General features: G+C 55.0%; 6 protein-coding genes across 6 annotated transcripts; 1 reads left to right on the forward strand and 5 right to left on the reverse strand.

The window, feature by feature from the left end:
• Positions 1-1,183: 1,183 nt before the first annotated feature.
• PAN0_017d5523 (uncharacterized protein) lies at positions 1,184-1,768 on the reverse strand (the record flags this gene model as incomplete). The annotated part of the gene is made up of 1 exon (XM_014799097.1): positions 1,184-1,768. The coding sequence occupies one exon, from the start codon at positions 1,766-1,768 to the stop codon at positions 1,184-1,186; it is 585 nt and encodes a 194-aa protein (XP_014654583.1).
• A 2,021-nt stretch (positions 1,769-3,789) lies between these two features.
• On the reverse strand, positions 3,790-4,592 carry PAN0_017d5524 (uncharacterized protein; the record flags this gene model as incomplete). The annotated part of the gene is made up of 2 exons (XM_014799098.1): positions 3,790-4,464; positions 4,560-4,592. The coding sequence occupies 2 exons, from the start codon at positions 4,590-4,592 to the stop codon at positions 3,790-3,792; spliced, it is 708 nt and encodes a 235-aa protein (XP_014654584.1).
• Positions 4,593-5,673: 1,081 nt separating this feature from the next.
• PAN0_017d5525 (uncharacterized protein) lies at positions 5,674-6,299 on the reverse strand (the record flags this gene model as incomplete). Its single annotated transcript, XM_014799099.1, has 2 exons — positions 5,674-5,957; positions 6,035-6,299. 2 exons carry the CDS (start codon positions 6,297-6,299, stop codon positions 5,674-5,676), a joined length of 549 nt encoding a protein of 182 aa, XP_014654585.1.
• Positions 6,300-7,459: 1,160 nt separating this feature from the next.
• Positions 7,460-8,033, forward strand: PAN0_017c5526 (uncharacterized protein; the record flags this gene model as incomplete). The annotated part of the gene is made up of 3 exons (XM_014799100.1): positions 7,460-7,634; positions 7,713-7,784; positions 7,888-8,033. The coding sequence occupies 3 exons, from the start codon at positions 7,460-7,462 to the stop codon at positions 8,031-8,033; spliced, it is 393 nt and encodes a 130-aa protein (XP_014654586.1).
• A 765-nt stretch (positions 8,034-8,798) lies between these two features.
• PAN0_017d5527 (uncharacterized protein) lies at positions 8,799-9,443 on the reverse strand (the record flags this gene model as incomplete). Its single annotated transcript, XM_014799101.1, has 1 exon — positions 8,799-9,443. One exon carries the CDS (start codon positions 9,441-9,443, stop codon positions 8,799-8,801), a length of 645 nt encoding a protein of 214 aa, XP_014654587.1.
• Positions 9,444-10,521: 1,078 nt separating this feature from the next.
• PAN0_017d5528 (oligosaccharyl transferase STT3 subunit) lies at positions 10,522-12,948 on the reverse strand (the record flags this gene model as incomplete). The annotated part of the gene is made up of 1 exon (XM_014799102.1): positions 10,522-12,948. The coding sequence occupies one exon, from the start codon at positions 12,946-12,948 to the stop codon at positions 10,522-10,524; it is 2,427 nt and encodes an 808-aa protein (XP_014654588.1).
• Positions 12,949-13,384: the final 436 nt, after the last annotated feature.

Here is a 13,384-nt window from a genome sequence, read left to right on the forward strand (position 1 = left end):
TGTAGGACTGAAGACCCACTCAGAGACGTCCTGAAGAAAGCTGCTCAAAGATGGTCAGACGCAGGTCAGTCGAAGTCGCTTTCAAGAAGCCTGGCGTGAGAAAGTTCAGCAAATGAGAAGTGTGGAAAAGCGCCTCCAGCTTGCGATCCTGGCCTGACTCCTGCTCCAGCATACGTCCATGAGTGGGTGGGCCGGGGTTAAATGCTTCAGACGGTCCGGTGGGAAGCTTCGGGAGTGAAAGTGCCGACCAAGACCGATGCTCAGACCCGATCCCGGTTCTGTACAGTAGATTACTTAGCGCCTCCGCCACATTCACAGTGATGAAAACCCACTGAAATCAGGCCAGCCACATTCCTGGTCTGCGAAGACCACACAGATGTTCTGCTTGAGGTGCCACTGAAAGCCAGACATATGTGATAATACGATACATCCTGCGACGGAATCTCAAACTTTCATGGACCGCATGTATCGACATCGCCAATCTGAAGCTTCTGAGAGTGGGACAGACGTGGGAAACATAGTGATGCGATTTCATACTGGAATGCCGGTGGTGTGACCTTATTCTGTAACAGTTCGATGCTTGGCTCGATCACGCACAACCGACTGTATCATCATACCGTACAGACAAGCTCGCACGGTACCCCACTCTGCGAACTGACAGGAGCCCCGAAACGAGAAAGTCTCAGGCATGCAAGCCATTGAGTGAAAACTCGATATAGACGGTAACAACCAGGCGATCGAAACTGTTGAGGACAACAATGCTACAGTGCACACACTATACGAGCACTACGTTATTGTAGTGAACTAACTGAAGGAGGATGAAAAATGGGGTTGAACTGAGACGGATGTGATTGCATTGGCGAGAGGGTCAAGACTGTGAGACGGTGGCCAGACCAGGACCGGCGGTCTGGGTTGCCTTCACGGGATGTGGGTTTCGACCGGTCGAAACCACAATGACTTTAATGTGCCGGACGCCACAATGAGGGCGATGCGTCGGGCCGTCGAGGCCGTTGAACAGCTGCACAGCAGCATATAGACCAGAATGAAGTAAAACGGGGAGGGGACGTGAAGGCGCGATCTACACGGTAGGACAGCCTCAACAGAGGTCAGGAGAAACAGAAGCAATTCTGTGGTGAACTCGAGCTAGCGAGAATGACTCGTCCTAGAGACGAGAACGGCGTCACTAGAAGCCATGGATGTGGCCGGCGAGCAGTCGGTCAAGATCGTGAGTGACCGGAGCGTCTCCGTACTGATAAGCGTTGGCTCCCATGAGGTTCTGGTACATGATGTTCTTGTTCGGAACCCAGGCACCAACAATGTCGTGGAGGTAGATCGAGCGCTCTCCTCGGCCGCGAGGAGAGACCGAAATCAAAGCCATCTGGCTGTAGCGATCAGAAGGACCGGTTGCAAGGCGAAGTCCATGCTCGGTTCTGGTCAGTGGGAAGGCGTACATGTGACCCCGGGAGGAAGGCCCAAGGTAGAGCAGATGACGATCGCTGGACCGCTCTCGAAGCTCGTTCCTGACACGGTCAGCCAGGCTCCTCATCTGGCCCAGTGGAACGGTTGCCACATCCATTCGGCTAGGAGGTGAGCCAAGGGCATTCATCTTACCCATGATCTGGCCCGACCATGCTGTGACCGTGCTACGGTCCATGGGATCCGGTTGAACTACCGGCACAGCATTGGCCCCCCAAGCCTTGTTCTGCACCATAGCCACGGCGATTACGCCAAAGCAGGTGAACAGCTTGATAAAGTTCGGGAAATGCATTGTTGCAGTGCTGATTTTGAGAGTTTAAGGTGCTTGAGAGTAGTTTATGGTGGCGATGGGGCTAGTAGTGTCAAGACTCAATGGAATGTATTGAGGAGACGATCTCAGACTCTAAAAGCAGTCCCTTTATATCCCATCTGACTTGACTGGCCCGGGCCATTCTTGCACCAATGTCCCAGCGAGATGGACTGCCCGAGGTCCGAGCTTTCCTGCTAAGTCACCGAATCCACCATGTATGGTGAGCAGGAAGTCGATGAAACGGTGCGGATCTCAACCTCAGTATCTTGGCGGTACTAGTAGCGGCAATCGCGCCAAAGCCGTTGATGGAGAATGTGGGCTGCAGTCGTCCCGCCATCCGTTGTCGCCAATACGAGATCTGGTTGCATGCTACCACACTGCTCCTCGTCTTCCGCCAAGAAAAGTTGTGAGGACAACGTAGAATGCCAGTGCCAAGCACCAACCTGCGTGCCGGTATCGTGGTACGGATCCTGGACATATGGTCGATGGAGTCGCCAGTCGGAACGGCAGTATCCTTGTAATTTATGAAATGCACATCGCACCCACCATCAATGAGTTGCAGATGCACGTCATTCGGATGCAGAGGGACCCCTACGGTCTCAAATCCCAGTTGCGCTCACTGCCGGCCCTCATCGACCATGCATACCCCCGTCACGATACCAGCGACATTGCTGTGCTGAGATCACGCTGCAGTCCCTGAATCCGCACAATTCATCAAGATCTTCGGCGAAAAACACCCATCTAGCCCGGCAGGACGGTGAATAATTGACCGAGTGGGCCCAAGACTCAGCTCGTGATTGCTTGAACCACAACAGTGGCGACTTCATTGCGGCGCCCGTTGAACATCGCGACACAAGATAGATCGGATGAGGGCTAAAAACGGTACCCTCCTTTTCAATTGTAGGCGCCGTGATGTTCGTCTACGATACACCGTGAGCAATGCTTTCATGTGTGGGCTCTTGAGACACCGCACCGTCCTTGTCAATCGCACGCGACATTTCTCTTGACCATATGCATCGCTTCCATTGAAGGACGCAGAGCTCCTCGTCGGAGCGTTTGAGCAAATCTGTAACGGTACTTGCCGCCAAGATTGGATTGCTTCGTAAGAGTGAATTGGTGATGATGACGAAGACGGGGTTCCACGGCGAGTCTCTGTGTGCACAAATCATATGTCAACAAAGCCATGCACACTGATGCGGCTTGAACTTCACATATGAAGACGCCGATGCGAGTTGGTCCCCGCGCCAATTCGTGCGAGTCGATGTTGCGGCCACCCATGCTTAGGTCTCGAGCTCTATGGCTACGACTTTCCCATCTCGAGGTCCAAGAGTCCTTCAATCTGTCGGTGCGAGATCGAAGCTCGCAGCGAACTCCCATAAAAAGGTTTGACCCAGGCTCGAATGCGACCCCGGTTTCTTACGGTGAGCGCAACTGTCGTCAGCTGCTCTAAGTCAGAGCTTTTTGTTTGACGAATGCTCGGCTACTTTCCCAGACTTTGTTTGCAGCTCACCTGTAAAGGCACGGTGGACACCTGCTGTATATAAGCTTGACGGTATCTATGGAAACGCCGTAAAGCCAAGGCTGAAGGTCAGGAAAGCATGCAGAGGCAAATTCCTGCATGCGAAGCTGATAGTCGCCCTGCACTCTCTGCGGCACTCAGGGTTACGGCTACGCAGTATTTGACTCGTGGCAAAGTGCCCAAGCATATAGCGCACTCCACCCTGGGCGAAGACATTTATCGCAAGAAAGAAAGCGGCGCACTGCAGATGTGACGTGGAAGAATGTGTCGCCATACAGAAGCTGGCTGGAAAGGACTTGAATTGAAAAGTAGGCGAGCGACAGACAGACAAGTAAAGCGTGAAGGAAAGAATGAGCGTGGACTGAGGAAAACTAAGGCACGATAGAAGCACCTGAAAGAGCCCGCTTCTCAAAAAGATGGTATGCCGAAGCGCAGGCCTGCTGGCTTCAAGCTGTCGCCGATCTGGATAGCTATTCGAGAGAAGCTAGAAGGCGGGTCGGTGACCGACGAGGGCCTCGAACCTGTCCTGCGCATCCATCGGCAGGAATCTGGAGGCGAGGCTGTTGAGCTTGCCTGTGTTGAAATGAGTGCTTACGGCCTCCTGGAGCGCGGAAGGCTGGTAAGAGTGGACTTCAGCGAAGGTGTGCAGCTGCATTTTGGCGCCCATGGAATTCCAGACCTTCGGAGTAGAAACGATGGCGACGTTTGGAGTTTCGCCACGTCCTCGTTCCAGCATCACATTGGCATAAACCTTCCGTTTGTTGTCGGGAGTCATGCCAAGATACATGAGCCTTCGGTTCTCTCGGTTCGAGAGCAAGTCGCTGTGGACCCAAGGCACGCTGTCATGGACGTACGATCCTCCTCGAGGTGCGGGCCAAGCTGTTGCAGCATGCTGCGGGCCTAGATCCCGCAGATGGCTGTTCAGGATGCGTGTATAGTACCTCGTTGAGTCGTGGCCCATCGGGCTTGCCTCCAGTTGAATGTCTGGACGTCCTTTCGAGCTGGAGGAGGACTCTGCGATGTCGGAGAAGCCACCAGCGGGGATAGCCAGGCAGCCCAGCGGCATGAACAGGGTGGCAAAGAGGAGAAAGAGGGGAGTTTGGACGAGCATTTTCATGTAAACAGAGGGTTTGGCTGCTGAAAGGTTTGAGAGCGGATGCTGGAACATGGTGAAAGCACCGCCTTGATCGAAGCTTATATGCCTTCAGATCTAGCTCAGCACGGATTCTGAAACCTTGAGTCCAAGACACACACGGCGTCTATAGCGAGCGAAGTCACACCCATCATACTTGCGATGTTCGGAGCGATGAAAGCCGAGTTGCAGCATTGTTGAGGAGGTTCATATCCGTGAGACTAGCGGACATGCACTCGCTTCCACAGAGCCGCCATGTCCGTCATCGGTGCGGGCTCGTGGCTGCTTTTTTGTTTCGCTGTCACGGTACCACACGTTTGGCAGATGCAGTGACGGTTCCGAGGCAAGAGTCGATAAAGCAACGCCCGCAAAGGGCGTGGGTAGTCAGTACGCCGATGAAGTTCTGCTCGGAACATTGCACCTCATTGTGCCAGCAGCGCAACACCGAGCGAGTCCCGTCTGTCCGGTAGGTGGCTCTCGCATCAAACACCAAATCTCGTCCCGAAGTCACATGCTGTTGGTTGGCAAATAGCATCGCTATCTTCACGACAATGAACGACATCAATGGCTAAAAGAGACAATAATGACTCGTCTCGGTGATGGTCAGATATATTGTCTGCATGTGCTTGGCAAGTGATTGCGCCCTTGTCCCACGCCGAAAGCGCCAGTCTCGTCCTTTCTCGGTCGCCGCTAGTTCACGACAGCTCATTTGGTCAGATACGTCGTGTCCGTCGGCCTCGCTCGACAGAGCGATTACAGTACGTCCGTACTCGGAACAGAGCGTGTTGGTTACCACATCTGTAAATGAAATGACAATGCTTCGGCGACTAACATGCTATCACCCTTTCTCAATTGAAATGTTTCGTCGCGCTAGAACATCTGCGATATCACGGGCCCTCTTTGTCGGTTGTCGGATGTGATGCTTGATGATGGCACTGAAGTCGAACATGGCATTCGGAGGTCACCATTGCGTATAGCGACGCATGGGCAGCGACGTTTGCACCCTACTTCATTCATGAGAGCAAAAGATATGAGACGAGGCCATCGGGTATCATACGAAGAGGTGGACGGCAAAAATAACAAAAGCTGTCACTGCTTATTTGACGAGAGGAAAGGCAAAGGTGTGACGAGGTCGCTGATGGCTAGATGTGCTGCAAGCACTGTAGCGAAGTTATGGCTCCCCGTGAGCAAAGCTGGCGCAGTACAGCCCATTCGGGACGTGAGATGTTGCGACGCTCAGTAGCCGGAAGGATTTCCTCTTCCGTCGGGCTTGACATGAATGTGAAGCCACTTTGTACAGAACCTTGTCTTGGAAGAGAGTCCATTTTGAGTGTCAAGGTCCCTGTCGTCTCCGATCTCATCCGAGACCCAGATTCGCCAACCTCGGACGTATGTAGAGATAGACACCTCGATGTCATAGCATCCATCCACGGGATTGTAGTTGGAGTAGAATAGTTGGGCGGTGTTGGTGTCGAGATACGTAAGCGAGAAAGGCTCGGATGCGTCCTTCATGCCAAAGTCTGTGCGCAGGAAGGGATTGACGTCAGAATGGTTCAGAGCAGTCGAGAAGCAGATAGAATGATCCTGAGATACGCACCAGTCCAGTGATCGTCTTTCACCATCACCTCCTTTCTGACATCGATAGCCTTGTTGTCGAATTCGACGACAGCACGGTCCAGGCCAATCCACCAATGGGTGAAGCAGGGATGCTTGCGGTCGCTATCTTTGCCACAAAGCGCTTCGTATCCATTCAAGTTGATGTCCAGATCGGAAGCGCCGGGGTAATGGGCGGACATGACGCTGGACATCAGCACAAGAGCGAGGCACACCGTGACAATGATGAACTTGGGCTTCGCGAGCATCTTGTCAGGTTTCGATCCTGGGATTTATGGGTAGAAGACGAGGTCAGGTTGAGGGTGCATGAGCAGTGCGACAAGACCTTGCGCTCCTTCTTCCTTATATCCTCCAGTACAAATGCCCGGGATCCACGAGCTCACAGCCTCCCTAGACTGTTCTGTGGCCACTGTTCCCAGAAGCAGGCTTGCCAAGTTCGATCTGCACTTCAACCCATCTTGGCATGGCACGCACCCATTCTTTTGGGGCAGACATCATAGTCCGATGGTGTGAGATAAAGGAGCTCTGTGCAGATGCTGGGCTGTGCGCATGTAGAGGAGTAGCTTCATCTGCGGGCTGTGCCACATTCCAGCTCGGCGATAGCTTTGACCCATCTCTCCTCATAAAGGTGGGCGTAAACGGAGCTTGACGCCCACAAACGTCGACGCCGCGCGCCCAACAGAGTCAAGTGAAGTCGAAAACGCCGAGAGTGGGGAAAAAAGCCTGTAATCTGCGGCGAGTCGAGGCGGGTCCAGCGACGACGATGTGCGAGAGACAATGACCAGGCTGAAGCTCATGCGAAAAAGCAGTCACCATTGACCGTGGCAAGGGAAGCCACGGCGGCACGGCCTTTCGGGATGTGTCCTTGGCATCCTTCCAACTAGAACGCCAGCAGAGCAAACTTGCGAGGGTCGAGCAGTCGCTTCTGTTCATCTGCATCGGCAAGATCGACAGCCGTGTAGCTCCTGCATTAGAGTTGCCGTTCTCGAGTTATGCAGTGACAGACGCTTGCTCAACGGTCGAGGAGAGCAACCCTCGGTTGACTCCGCAGCACATAATCTGGAGAGATGAGTGCTCGAGCCGTCACAAACAATATGCATAGCCTACAGTGTGATACTGCGCGGGGTGAACGTAAGTTAGCACGATAGCCTCGAGCTTCCACGTCAATTTTCGAGCAACAAGCTTGCTCGCGAGTACGATGCTTTCGGTTGCTCGTATTAATGTGACAGCTTTCGGCCGTTGTCATGTTTCACGACAGCATCATCAAATCACTTGCTTCGTCAAGAGCTGTGACTGGTTAGCGGTATGTCTTTGCTCGCTTCGGAGAAAGTACATAAACGGTCTATTTGGTCTGACATTCCTGGCAAGCCTGCAACCGGCAAGGTTCCCTCCTCTCTCGTCGATCGCTATGTGGAACAAAACCATCCTCATCGCAGCGCTTACTCTGGTTACTCTTCCGCTTCCCGGGGTCTGGGCTTACCGCGTCCCTGACAACAGCGTCCTGTGGAGTCAAGGTTCTACGCTCGAGTCAGCTGTCACTAACCTCAAGGGCCTGATCATGGACGGCATTCAGCGAAGCCAGTGTGAGTGACGAGTCTCACTTTGCATCGTGTCCTTATTTGAAGCACTTTTTGACCCTGCGTCGGACGCTATCTTCGCAGATGAATACCCGGTACCAGACAAAGATGCCGTCGAGCTTTTCTTCCACGACGTCTTTCGCCAGCGTCAGAGAGGTAATTTGCGTACGAATGGACGGCCTTCTTGTCTCACAGTACTGACTCTGTCGAGCTTTTGCCCTCTACTCGATCTTTGCATTCGGGTCCCGCTGCCTCACAGCTGGTACCAATCCCCAATTCGACATCACCGGATTGCAGTGGAACATGTGGTACAACCGGCGAGCTCGAGCCTTGCACCAAAAGTGGACGTCGGAGCTTCGGGCCGCAAGAACTACAGGAGGCCTGGGCGGCGCGCTCGCCACCTAGATTGGCTGACATTTAGCTCTTTATCGGCTTAGAGCCCGACGAGAGGTGTGGCATCAACCAGGCAGCGCCATGCAGGTCGTGCAGGTCATGATCCGTGGCTGCCTACGTTATGCAAGTCGGTTCATCATATGAAGCTCTGTACAGTAGTCTGTGGCCGATTGGCGTCTTTCGGAGCGACAGTCGGAGATGTGTACAAGAGAATGTCGCTTTCACTCAGCTATCGATAAGAGCTCGAGCGTCGGTTGAGCAAAGCCTGTTGTGACATGCAGAGTGAAGCTGCTAAGAGCCTCGCCCGCTTATTTACGCCTTGTGTCGGCCTTGCGCCCAAAAGATTCCGCCTATGTGAGTCTCCGGACCCAAGTGGGATCGTTGTGAATCTACAAACCTCACTGTCGTTGTCGTCGCCGAATTGGAACGGGAGCTGAAGTTGACGCAGTCGCTCAAGCTAGGTTCGATAGGGATCCCACATTCAATGAAGCGCCTCGGCATCGATGGCGCTAGTGTGGCGTACAGATGAAGGCAATTCAAGAAGAGGGCATTTGTACAGCATGTCGATTTGCTCGACGGTCAATGAAGCGTCCCTATCGAAAGCAAAGCACAGCGGAGGGACGCAAAGCAAGGAGATCTCTCGACGGCAGCAGATGAGTCTCAGACATTCATTTCTGAAGCAAATGAAGGCCATCGCATCAAGCGATACCATACAAGGAACGCTTTGCCAGAAAATGTGGGAGAGTGTGCCTGCGATCATGGCACCAAGAGGCCCTTTCAGCGGCGTGGAGGCCTTCCATTCCAGCCTGGCGGGAAGAGCATGGGGAGCTCATCGAGCATTTCTCCCAGCTTGAGCACATTGCCTTTTTCGAGCGCTAGTCCTTGAGTGCCGCGGGCATTGTCCATGTGCTGCATGAGGGGACCTGGATTCTCAACCTTGACGAAGCCATAAGCCTTGAGCTTGGCATGACCAGCTCTCTGGGGGTTCTTGTGAGCACTGAAGATCGAAAACAACTTGGAGCCGTCAGACGTACCTCCGCTGAGCGGGGAGGCGATGACCATGTCTGAGAGTTGGGGTTCCGTGTGACCGAGATAGATCAGTCGACGCTGGTGCTTGTCGAGGATCAGGTGGGAGGCCAGCTGGTCGGAAGTGACTGGAGCATCCCTCACGCTTCCCAGCCGCACTTGGGTAAGACCAAGATCGTTGTGTACGTGTTCACGGAATCTTCGCACATAGTCCTGGCGCTCGTAAGAAGGGTATCGCTCGATTTCGAACCTATGCTCCTCCTCCGCCGTTGAGGGATTCCCTCGCGCGGCTAAAACGACATGGAAGATCGAGGCAAAGAGGAAAAGTAGGACGAAGAAACCGCGCATAGTGGACATGACGGTTGAGAAGGACGAGAAAGGAGCCAAGGCTACCATAACGATGAGTCTGAGGAGCTGTAGCCAATCCACACTGTCTTATTTATGCTTGTCCAGGTCGAGAAAAAAAAATCGCGAAGACTCATTTTCGTTGTGACTCTCGAGATGTGGCTGTCCGAGTCTTCGTTGAGAGAGATCAGAGGCTCGCCTCAGACCAAGACTCATGAAGAGGGCAATCGACAACGACTACAAATTATTGCCACCAGCGGTGAAGCTCAATCGATCTCGAGACACGTCACTTCAGAGAGCGGGAAGGGCTCTTGTGCCGCGAGGGCTGCAACCACGCACCTCGGTGGCGTACAGTGCGTGCTTCATTCCGCGGAGCGTGGCAACGAGAGCCGACAACTTATATGAAAGGCCAAAGGAGAGTGGGTACAGCGGATTTACGGTGTCATGCATCCCGGCAATGGTGGGAGGTGGGCCGCGGTAGCGTCGACAGCAACCTGACTCGGCTTGCATTGCAGCCACCTATTGTTCGTGCAGCGCAAATCAGCAACAGCCCACAAGCATGTTGGTTGGAACAACATGCCTCTCTCTCCCACTGGCTCCGGCCATGCAAGGGAATGCATAAAACATAGTACAGCGAAGAGGAGCTAGGACGATGAACAAGGCAAAGCCGTGTTTGGCGCTCTGCAATTGTTTCAGCGGGGATCTTGAAAGCCACTTCATCGACACGCGGTCATTCACGAAAGACCCCACCATCTTTTCTATAAAAGATTTTATGTTTCGAGGGAAAGATGCTGAAAAAAAAAACGCAAAAAAGAATGTCGCTCAAACTGACGAAGACCCGAGCGTGTCTGATGTCTGACCTTCCTCGCGCCATCACAGCCATACGGCCGATCAGACGCCAGCGAAAGCCACCCACCGCGCCACAGAGCTCATGAGAAGCAGTCGAGCAGACAATCTTGCCTCCTTTGCCACACGGTGTGCAGCATGCATCCGCGGACTGACCAAGTAAAACTTTGCGGCACAGTGGCCGCGCTTGGACAGTCCCGTTCTGCATTGGTCGGGCGTTTGAAAAGCACACGCACAGTCCGGGGTGGCCAAAGCAGTGTCATTACATCGGAGGGGGGGGATTTTACTTGTTCTTCCTTCTTGTCTTTTGCTCTGTACCCGCGGAAGCCGAGGCGGAGGCAGGCAGGGCAAACGCGCGCTTGCGACGCTTACCCGCATCGAACCCTTTCGCGCTGGGTAGGTCTCGACCGAGCGCATCCGGTTTCTTCACCTGATAGATGCGCACGATCCAGTTCTCCGACGTAAACGCCTCGTCGAGGTAGTCCAACTCGGGGCTCTTGGTGGGTCCAGGACTCTGCCTCACCCTATCCATCCCCGGCCTACCGCCAAACAGATCGTTGAAGCGATAGTAGCTCATCTTGTACATGAGACTCTCGCGCATCGTCTTTGTCGCGCCATCGTCGATCTTGTACTGACCCTGGGGGGTGAAGAAGTCGGCCTCGCGCACTTCGTCGGGCCAAACGCCCTGTGCGATCCGGATCATCCAGAGGTACTTGTTGATATCGTCACCCGAAAAGCCCAGCAGACCACCAAAGATGATGAGGACGTAGTCGACGTCGTGCTTCTGCAGGATCGGGTACGATTTTTCCTCGGGCGAACACATGGCCTTGCCCACCGTGGCAATGTGCGTGTTGTTCCACGTGTTGTTGTCCACCAGCGTCGGACGATCCGCCATGCCCGAAATCTGGTAGCCATAGTCCCACCACGACATCACCTTGGCATCCGAGGGGGTGTTCTGGCGCAGCCAGTAGTACGCCTCGCGGAAGTCGTCGATGATGTGCTGCGAGCCGTCGGCATTGCGCGAGGCCAGCACCACCGACGGCGAAGAGTAGGCCGTCGACGTTACAAACGTACAGTGCAGCACAAACACCAGCAGCAACAGCAGCGAGTAGATCGTCACAAAGAAGCGCGAGTCCAGCCCAAACACGCCGAACTTAGAGCTGACGTACGAGGATGCGCCGAACTGCGGCGATGCGGGGCGCGACGCATCCAAGTCCGATCCCTCGACCGCCGCACTCACGCTCGCGGTCACGCTGGCCGCGGCCTTCTTGGCCGATCGTGTCGCCTTGGCAACCGGCTCGTCGTTGCTGTCCGAGTCGGGCTCGTTGGCAGCGTCGATGGGGGTGGGCTCCTTGGGGTCGAGGTAGGTCTGGAGCAGCGTGCTCATGGCGATGGCAGCGCTGACGCAGACCACGGGCGTGAGCGTGAGCATGAGACGCACCATGACGCCGGCGAAGTAGCTCGCCATGACGGCGTAGATGATGACAAAAACGTGCTCGTCGCGCAGCTCCTTGAAGAGCAAAAAGACGCCGACCGGGAAGAGGAAGATGAGCATCTCGAGGTCAAAGAAGAACGCGGGCCATGCGGGAGGCTGGTGTTCCGAGACCGATGCGATGATGGGGATGTGCTTCTTGGCGTAGGCCGTGTCCCAGAGCGAATAGAAGCGGCCGGTCCAAGGTGCGACGTAGCCGGCATAGGTCAGTGCCACCAGTGCACCAAAGGCGAGCGTGGCGACCACGATGACAAAGCCGACGAGCAACAGCCTGAACTGCTTGCCGGGCACGTGGGATCGGACGAGGTCGACAAAGGCGACGAGCTGGAGCAGACCAAAGACGCCGAGTGCAGCCATGTGCTCGCTGGTGCGCACGGGCTGGAAACCGACAAAGGGCACCTGCATTGAAGCAAGGGTGCCGAGCGCGTAGAAGCTCGAGTAGGACACGTAGAGGCGCGAGCTGAACCTGCCCATGAGGAGGAGCACGAGCACGTGCAGCGGGATCATATTGGTGATGAACACGTAGCCACCCCAGGCGGCCACCATGTAAAAGTAAAAGAGCGCCGTAGCCACGCCCCAGAGTGCGGAGCCGTCCTTGAGCGCCTTAATCCACAGGTAGAAGGTCATCATGAGCAGGAAGATGGCGATGGCCTCGTTATCGTACGATCCGGCGACCGAACGCGAGATGTATCCGGGCGCGATACCGATGAATGCGGCGGCGAGCAGACCGGCTGCATCGTCCTTCATGGCTGCGGTGAACATGTAAGTGGCCCACGCGGTCAAACCGGAGAAGGCGGGTGCGAGCAGCACGCAGATGTTTCGGATGTCGACGGGGATGTTGAGCGAGTGAAAGAGATTGTAGATGGCTCCGGAGGTGACCATGAGACCGGGATAGGCGGTTCCGCCGGCAGCACGGCCGAGCGGATACCAGGCGGTGGCATCGAACCAGTTCCAGAAGCGGTAGAAGCCGTCGGTGGTGAGCACCTTGGTGGCCCTAAAATTGAACCAGGGGTCGAACTCGTGGATGATGCTCTCGTGGCGGACCACGGCGAAGAGACGCGACGAGACGGCGGCACCGGCGATCAGGAAGATGATGATGAGACGCAGGAGCGAGAGCACGTTCTTGTTGGCTTCGGATGACAGCGTGGGCAGACGGTAGGCGGAGCGCGACGAGCCATGAACGGCTGTCGCCGCCCTGTTTGACGAGCCGGCCGACATGACGGAACCGAGAAGAGTCACGACCACGAGGCAGCAATCCTGAGAGACGCAGGATTCTTCGTGCGTGAGCAGAGGTTGTCGGTGATGAGGCGAGGGAGGGTGGTGGTAGCAGCGAAGGCGGTTACCGACTGGCGAGCCTGCGGTTGGCACGCTTTCTGCTGTTGCCAACGCCAGACCGCCGCTCTACTTGGGCCGTGCGTCTGGCCGTTCTTCCTGCCCATCTTCCACGTCTCGCCGCCGTCGAGCCGACGCGCTGCTGTCGTCCGAAAGGGGAGCAAATTTCAAATTTGCTTTTTGTACACTTGGTGCGGCGTAACACTATCAGCTTCGAAATTCCCAACCCCCTTCGATGCAACCTCTTTCTTCCCTCTCTCCCCCTCGCAAATGTGTCTCTCTCTTTCATACATCGGCTCGAATAATGGCCACTCGAATGCAT

The sequence above is a fragment of the Moesziomyces antarcticus genome, assembly GCF_000747765.1.
Source record: "Moesziomyces antarcticus DNA, scaffold: scaffold_v10017, strain JCM 10317, whole genome shotgun sequence".
NCBI classification, from domain to species: domain Eukaryota; kingdom Fungi; phylum Basidiomycota; class Ustilaginomycetes; order Ustilaginales; family Ustilaginaceae; genus Moesziomyces; species Moesziomyces antarcticus.